At 31.6% G+C, this 9,164-nt stretch overlaps 1 protein-coding gene, 1 non-coding gene and 1 pseudogene across 2 annotated transcripts; all 3 read right to left on the bottom strand.

Moving 5' to 3' along the window:
• Nucleotides 1–1,084: 1,084 nt before the first annotated feature.
• On the bottom strand, nucleotides 1,085–1,187 carry LOC140885657 (U6 spliceosomal RNA). Its single transcript, XR_012151077.1, has one exon. It is a non-coding gene; the product is annotated as a U6 spliceosomal RNA (small nuclear RNA).
• A 1,596-nt stretch (nucleotides 1,188–2,783) lies between these two features.
• Nucleotides 2,784–4,099, bottom strand: LOC140878526 (protein ANTAGONIST OF LIKE HETEROCHROMATIN PROTEIN 1-like; annotated as a pseudogene).
• Nucleotides 4,100–4,920: 821 nt separating this feature from the next.
• Nucleotides 4,921–6,186, bottom strand: LOC140878525 (uncharacterized). Its single transcript, XM_073282124.1, has one exon. It carries the CDS (start codon nucleotides 6,184–6,186, stop codon nucleotides 4,921–4,923), a length of 1,266 nt encoding a protein of 421 aa, XP_073138225.1.
• Between the last annotated feature and the right edge of the window lie 2,978 nt (nucleotides 6,187–9,164).

The following is a 9,164-nucleotide window of genomic DNA, read 5'->3' as shown; positions in this document are numbered from 1 at the left end:
TTAGTTAATTTTGTACCCATAAACAATTATCATTAATAAATGGAATAAAAATTAATTTGATACACGAATTATTGATTAAATGTCAAATTGATACACAAACTTTTGTTAATGGCTTAACTGGTACATGTCCATCAGATTTTGACCAAATTATTTTGAAGAAAATGGTATATTTGTCTTTTGATAATATAAATTAATTAATGCAATAATATTATTTTGTTTCAAAACCAGCTTCATTGTTTTTGTCATCAAGAAAAATCGAGAACGACTTTCAATTTATTCTTTGTAATGTTCTCTTATAAAATTATCATGTTTAAAAAAAATTTCAATTTTTAATTTTTTGATTAAAAAACATGTGACACGTTATGACGTTGTTTAATTGAAGATTAATTTGATGAATTTTTATTATAAATATAATCTGAAATTTTAAATTAATTTTTTGTAGAACTTACGTAATATTTTTATTAAAATAATATATTCAATAAATTTTTACATAGTTAAAATATTAAAAACATATTTTATCACAATTACTATTTATTTAATATTTTTTTTTCAAAATATTAATGAAAAAAATATGTATAAAAATCGGAATTTTAGCTAAAAAAATAATTATTTATTTTCTATGTTATCAATTTACTTATTTACAATTCTTTGGATATTGTATGCCTTAATATAATTTTTTAGTCCTTCTCGTTGAAATATATAATCTATTTAATATATATAATATAATAAATATTATGTAAAAATAGAAATTTAAATCAAATCAATTTTTACATCTAAAATATAATATAAAAATACATCTAATTAAAATTAAAAATAAAATTTGTATTTTTTGTTATAAAGGTTAAATTAGACATTTGACATAAATGTAATCAAAAATTGATCGGAATCCAGTGGACATGTACTAATTATGCCAATAAAAAAAGTTCGTGTACCAATTTAACATTTTACTAATAATTTGTGTACCAAATTAATGTTTACTCTTAATAAATGTTATACAAGATTTTTATTTTTTTTTAAAAAAAACTGTGAAATAAGGGGCAAAAAATGTCCAAAAAATTTCTTTTTTTTTAAAAAAAAAAACCAAAAAAATTTGGACCATTTCTCGATTTATGCGTGTCATCCTTGCGCAGGGGCCATGCTAATCTTCTCTGTATCGTTCCAATTTTATCGGATGTCCCCGAAGGGACACGCCTTGTTGTTGAGTGCAGGTATATAAAGCTAATATAAGCGCTTTGTTTTGTAAATGTGGGAAATAGATTGGCTTATTTTTCTTGGGCCAATAGGTATTAGCCCATATTATGGTCCAGCTTATTCTATTCCAATTGTGTAAAAGACTCTGAAGTCTGAATAACAGGAACTGCCCGTGAAAACTAATTTAAACAAAAAAAATACGAAATTACCAAAAACATTTGACGAAAATTTTACATACTTTAAGATATATATATATATATATATATATATATATATATATAATTATATAATTTTGAAAATTTTATGTTAAAATCAAATAAAATATTGTTATCTTTAAAATACTTTATAAGTTATTAAATTTTTTTAATATTAACATTTTAGTCAATCAAAATTTGGACAAACATAATGTTTAATTTTTTAAAAAAAATTCTTAAAAAATTATTTAATAAAAATATGCTATTTTTCTCGTTATTTTAAAAAAAAATATATTTTCCTTCTATATCACGATAAACATATTTATATCATGATATGATGGTACGTGATTTTTTTTTTTAAAATGTCAAATAATATTATTTCAATGGGTCGGGAGAATAGGTCACTACACGGTATGTGTGTTTTGGCCAAATATTTTTCACGATGGGTAAGCACTAATAAATATTGTACAAATGAATGGACTTAAAAAATAAACAATCGGCCAAAGTCCAAAATTTAGGACAGATATTGAGTTTGAAACATAATCTTAACAATTTGCTAAAAAAAAAAAAGTGACTTTGGATCGGATCCGGGTCGACATTCACATTCACATGTAGCCTAGCTATATATATATATATATATATTCATACAGATCGAAGCGAGAAAATGGTGGTGTCCATTACTTACACCAAGCAATTAAGCATATATGCACTTCCTCCATTAGTGGATCACGTCTTCCTTAATCCCCGTTTCCTATAAAAACCATCACTACTTAATTGATCCGATCGATATTGCAAATTAATTAATTCATCAATATTATAATGGCACTCATGATCAAAGCTACTAATTTGTTATCGGGTCTGTTCCATTATTATCGGCCATTTCCAGTACCCAATATTAATTATAATGCTCTTTTTTCTAAGAGAACCCTTTGCTGCATGATGGGATCTGGATCATGTTCTGATGATCATCTCAACTACCCAGCTTCTTTTCTTCATCGGAATCCGCGTTGTCTATCTGTTAGAGCATCCACAACCCTATCCATTAATAACACCAATAACACCCTCCACATCATCAAAAGTCATGGGTCCCACTGTTAATAACACATCCTTCTTTCCACCCACAATCCTATTAACATTAACACTCATTATTTATGGGTCCCACATTCCACTCAACATTATAAAATTCTTTTATACTAAATAAATTCATTTTCTTTACATTTTATAATATATTTATAATTATAATATTATATTTTAAGTTTTAATTTAATTAATTTTAAAAATAAATAAAATCATTTTAATATATTTATTCAATACACGAAATTATTAAATTCAAATGCAACAATAACTTTAAAAAAATAACAATTCAAAGAAATTAAAAATAACAAATACAATATTAATTCACGGATTCATGTTGTTGCAATTCTCCCAGATATGCTCCACTAAGTCCGCGCGAAGTTGGTGATGAACTTGAGTGTCACGTAGTTCTGAATTTGTCCTAAGATAATCCTGAAACCCTCGGTTGGATCCTAGGATAGGTTGTGCAAGTTCATCCGCTTCATCGTTGTACCAATCTATCACGTGACCTCCTTCGTCCTCAATAATCATGTTATGCAAAATAATGCATGCTAACATTATTTGTTTTAATTTTTTCCTATACCAATAGCGAGCTGGGCCTCTGACAATCGCCCATCGAGATTGGAGCACACCAAATACCCGCTCGACATCTTTTCTTGCAGATTCCTGTCTTTCCTTAAACAACTTTCTCTTGGGATCCTCCGGGCAAGGAAAAGCCTTAACGAAAGTAGCCCACTCGGGATATATTCCATCTGTTAAATAATAACCTTTCGTATATGTAGTGCCGTTCACCGTGAAATTAACCTCCGGTGCATTTCCTTGCAAGACGTTGTTGAAGATTGGAGATTCATATAACACGTTGATATCGTTGCGTGAACCGGCGACCCCAAAGAAGGCATGCCAAATCCACAAGTCATGAGACGCGACCGCCTCTAGCACAATTGTTGGTGACCCATGTCCCCTTGTAAATTGACCTTTCCAAGCAACCGGACAATTTTTCCATTTCCAATGCATACAATCAAGGCTACCCAACATGCCAGGAAAGCCGTGTCTGTCAACATGCATTTGAAGAAGACGTTGAACATCATCAGCATTTGGTCTTCTTAAGTACCTATCACCAAATATTTCAACCAAGTATTCACAAAACTTGAAAAGACACCTGATGGCCGTGGATTCACCCATACGTAGGTACTCATCAAGATGATCTGCAGGGACTCCGTAAGCTAGTTGACGAATCGCAGCGGTGCATTTTTGTAGTGGTGACAACCCTTTTCTTCGCACAGCATCTTCCCTTTGTTGAAAAAACGTCGAATGATTCTCTAGGCAGTCACTATGCGAAGGAATAACTCTCTTCGCATTCGAAACCGTCTTCGAAATATTCCATCATGATACACCGGGTTTGTAGAGAAATAATCATTGACGAGCCTCTCATGACCGGCTTCACGATTTCTTTGGATGAACCTCCTTCTTCTGCGTGTTTCTCTCCTCTGATATGCTTCCATAAATTGTTGGTGTTGTTGAAGTACCATTAACATCAGATCTTCTACCGGATCATCATCTTGCTCATCGATTTGAACATGTACTTCTTCTTCGCTTGTCGAACTGGAACTTGACCTAGAGCTGTCTGTGGAATGAGACATTTTCGGAGGAAATATATTGTTGTATATGTGTTTGTGAAAGTTATCTTAGTGAAATGCAAATATCTTAGCACAATGTGTCTATATATAAAGGATATATTGCAACGACTAGTTTTCAACGGCTATTTTGCAACGATTAGATTCTAACGGCTAGTTTGCAACGGATAGTTTCTAACGACTATTTTGCAAAAATAGTTTAATACATTCATCAACCTTTTCAAATTGTATACTTTAATATATATTCTTTATTTTTATATTATTTTAATAAAAAAAGTCTCAAAAATTGATTATAGTAGATACCTAACGTGGCTTGCATTCTTAGAGAATCCACATAACTTGAGCAATCCAACAACTTTAATAATTATACCAATTCCACCATATTTTCTTTCCTTTTTTGTTTAGCCGTGTCTTTTATCAAACTCATTTTGCTTCAAAGATTAGATTATTTGCTTAGCACCATATATTTATATATCTTTGAAATCTATTAATTAACTCAATATGTTTTGAAAATATAATTTTGTTTATTTCGAAAAAAGTTGTAAGTTGATTTTATTTGTAATCTAATAAGTCAAGTTGTTGGATAATTAGACATTTGATATTACTACTTTGTAATGACTAGTTTTCAAAGTTGATAAAAATTTTAAATCACGATAATTGGAACCACACTAATTAAAAATTACAATCACTCAAAACCACAATAATTAAAAATTACAATCACTCGGAAATACTACATTACAATCACTCGAAAATACAATAACTAAACAATACAAATACTTCGAAATGCAATAATTAAACAATACAATCAATCGAAATGCGCAAACAGTTTATATATTCCAACTGGACCTGATATCCTTGCACAAACATTCATGTATGATAAGCTGCTCAGTAGTCATTTCCGAGGTGTCTTTGTTCAAGATCTCGTACTCCTTCAACCTCAATCGACGATTCTTTGCTTCTGCATTGGACAAGGAAGCTTTTGCCTTAATCTCCTCAACTTCAAGTTGTTTTTGTTTCAGATCGACTTCAGACTTCTTTACGTTTGTGTACTCATTGAACTTTGAAAAAATACTGTTATAGTTTACTGTCAGATCCTCCATGGTCGATTTGACTTTGTCTTTTCCCTTTCTTTTTGCAGCCTTCCTACCCATTGGACGATTATCTTCGTCATCTATGTCTATGCTCACATTTTGGTTGGAAGATGTGTTGCTTGCTCCTGACTCAGAGGTCCTCGTCTTCTTTGTGGCCACAAAGTGATCATCGGATTGTGGAGTAAACATTGGACGATCTTTAACAATTCTCCACACATGCTCGAGGTTGAACGCAACACCATTGTGTTCTTCGCGATATTTTTCATACGCAAACCTCAATATGTCTTCATCACTGTGACCACTGCGATATAAACTGTAAATACTATTGTAATTTGCGTTGAATAGATTTACCTTCTTCTGGATTGTGTTGTGCCAATGTGACCGTATAACATTAGCTTTTCTGCTGTTTGAACCTGCAGGACGATTGTCATTGTAGTAGCTTGCGACACGTCCCCAAAATGCATCTGCCTTCTGGTCATTGCCGATTATTGGATCATCACTGATTGTGACAAAACTTCTGGCCAAGACCTCATCTTCAACCTTTGTCCAAGTCGAACGCTTTCTCGTACCCTCAGCATTCGGAATCGTTTTTTCTAAATTCACCACCTCGATTGGGGATTCACGATCGGACAGTTGAGTCTCTGGGACAAAAGTCGGAGATGCAGGTTCAGTCGGCATCGAAGATGAAAAATGCGTACCAGTTGTGTATGGGGTACCAAAGCCTTGAAGAACTGGCGGCGTGAATGGTGGATGACTCGTGTTTTGCCAATATTCGGCTGGAAGCGGTTGTGGTGGACCTCTGGAGGTATAATTTGGATGGCTCATAAAATTTCCAAATCCTGGGAAATTTTGAACGTTTTGTGGAGGAAACTGCATATTTGGAAATGGATGTGGATATTGATGAGTTGGTGGAATTTGTGGATTTTGGGAAGATGCATTTTTTTGCGGGTTTTGTGTAGAATTTAACAAATATGTAAGATATGCCCTCGTATTTTCATCCATTTCGGATAGAAAATAATATTTCAGAAAAGAGTAAGAAAGATATAGGAGAGAATGAAAGTAGAATTGAAGAGTGTTGGAAGTGGAATGAATTTTGGTGTTAGCATTGAAGGGTATTTATAGATGAAAATTCTAACTAGCCGTTAACTAGCCGTTATATTTATTTATTTATTTTTTTATATTAAAAATAAAATAAATTAAATAACAAAAAAAAAGTTTCCGTTAAAAAATGTACTAGTTTGACACAATCTGACAAATAATTGAATATATTACCGTTATTTATTATTATTTAAATTAAAAAAAATAAAAAATAAATAAAAAAAAATAAAGTAATGCAGGTGCAGACGCGTGGGGCCCGCGTCTGCACCTGCACACTCTCTTTCTGGCGCGTGCAAGCACGCGCCAGAAAGAAAGTGATGGGGCGTGCAAGCACGCCCCATTAAAGCAAAAAAAAAAAATAAAAGAAGATGGGCGTTCACAACTTGTGGGTGGGTGTTAATAACATCCACCCACAATGCTATGAACACCCACATGGGTGTTCATTGGGTGTTAATAACACCCAATGAACACCCATTGTGGGTGCTCTTACGGACTTAACTGATTCGGTACGTAACGTAGTTTTATTATTAATTTGGTTAATTCTGATAATAATAATAAGATCATTATTATTTTGTCTCAAAAATCAATCTTTATATATCATTGCAGGAATGGTGTGAAAAACAAAAGGAGTTTTCTCTAAACAAATTATGGTCGTCCAAGAAATTAACTACGGCCATGAAAACAGCTGGCAATTATGATCAGGTGCATGTGCATGTGTTAATCATGTATTCTTCTTAATTTACAATATGATTTCAACATATCTCATAATTTTAGGACAATGTTCTTGTGAATCTGTGCATGCTGGACGTGCAGGTGATCAAGAAAGTTAGAAAACACCGAATTCAATCACCTGAAGACGCCTGGGCGATTAAGTTTATGATTTTTATTGTTCGTGCAAATGAATTATTAGTTCATGGATCCACACGCGAGTTACCTTTGTGAGTTTATGATGATATTGTTAGATTATATTATTGTTATTAGACTTTTCTATTTATTAGCTAATAAGGATATATAGAGTAGTCCTTTTATTGTTTGCTTGTATTTAATCTAACTATATAAACATCTTGTTGTGTAATTTTTATACACAATTTTTCGTGATATAGAAAACCTAGTTTTCTCTACTTTAATTTCTACAGATATATCATATTTACATTTGTAAGAGTTCTTTGGATCGATCTTCTTCAACAACCAAAAATGACTTGGAATTTTCTGTACGTGCATATATCCACCAGAGTAGGCTTTATAGAAGAAGCTGGTGAATGGTTGGTGGGAAGAACAGATGAAGTTTTGATGATCAACTCTCATAATTTTTCAGAAATCGTTGAAAAGAAAACACGACGGCGAGCAACACTTCCTGCTCAGCCACAAAGAAGAAAGGGAATGTATGCATGATTTAATTCATTTGGCTTCTGATCCACATGCTACAAAAAAAACCGCCTCTGTTGGCCACGGGTTTCGCTAATATTTAATTTGCAACGGTTCTTTAAAAACCGTTGTAATATTTGAAAATAGCAACGGTTTTTATAATATTTGTAACAGGTACGATAAACTGTTGGTATAGTAGCTATTAACCACGGTTTATATAAATCGTCGCTAATTCTAACCAAGTACAGTTTTATTGGTTTGTCCAAATTATGTAATGACAAATTGCTGAAGCCCTTCACAATTCTCTTTTGTTTCGATCGGACAGGTTCCAAGTAATGATCTACAAGATGTTGTGGGACATTTTAGGTGAATTTCCAATGGAAATGTTCTTTCATGACTTTGAACTGAATCCAGAACACATTTTGTCACCACATATTATAAAGAAAACTGTGGAATCAAGTTTCCCTTGTGAGGTAAATGATTCCTTCTGAATATATATTCGTTGCTTTCGACGTGATCATGTGTAATTTCCTGCACTGAAGTTGAAATATATAGAAGTTTCATTTTATGCATATTTGACATATATCTATACCTATTTATTAGGTGAGAAGAACTTAGAAAAACCAACTTGGTATCTGGTATGACTTTAATTTGAATTTCAAATTATTTGAAAAAAATGGTGGGAAATAACTAATATAAATATATAATTTATGGTCTTTTAACTACTCTTCATAGATTTATGGCTAATATTTAACCCAAAAAACATTCATTTTTTGTTTTCATAAATTTATTAATTTTTTTTTTCCAAAATTAATTTTAATAAAAAAAATCAAATTTTTCGTCACACACAATGGGTATGCAAATATGCTAGTATAATATAATGGGAGCTCTTCATTAGGATTTAGTGGCTCGAAGAATTTGAATCCGAACTTGTTCGATTCATCTCATGACGTGAATTGTGTAGAGCTGACGATCTCATCGCACAAATATCGTTGAATGTGGGTTTTGAAAGTATTGGAAAACTGAATATGAAATAGTGTTTATATAGGAGAATGGGAAAGTGAAATGAAGATTTTTTTTTATCAAAAATATTATAAAATACGGAGTGTGTGAATTATGATCAATTTCTCAATCTGTTTGTTTTATTTGATATTTTGGAGGTTTGGATCAATTTCTCTCGAATAATAAGAAGTCACAATTTTTCATTAAAAAAGGTTTTTCAAAATAGAAAAATCATCATTTTTATTTAGGACCGTCTTCAAATATTTTTCATGATATTAAAATATTTTTCATTCAATTCCTTCTTAATGAATCACGTTTTTTTTTTTTATATAAAAAAAAAATCACCAGTCACTTCCATAAATATATAGGTAAAAAATTCCAACATTATTAACGTTTTGATTCTCTTGTCCTAAGTAGTTTTGATTTTTTTGTCAAATGTTGTCATTCCTCTTTCATTATTTTATTGTTGTCCCTAAAATATTTATTAATATCTTTGGTGTGGTTTTGAGTTAACG

The sequence above is a fragment of the Henckelia pumila genome, chromosome 2 (assembly GCF_033568475.1).
Source record: "Henckelia pumila isolate YLH828 chromosome 2, ASM3356847v2, whole genome shotgun sequence".
Lineage (NCBI taxonomy): Eukaryota > Viridiplantae > Streptophyta > Magnoliopsida > Lamiales > Gesneriaceae > Henckelia > Henckelia pumila.
Note: the sequence above shows the minus strand (reverse complement) of the source record. Positions and strands in the feature narration are given on the sequence as shown.

What these genes read in the sequence shown, in the direction of transcription:
- LOC140878525 (XM_073282124.1), bottom strand. Translation starts at nt 6,186, where the DNA reads ATGGATGAAAATACGAGGGCATATCTTACATATTTGTTAAATTCTACA.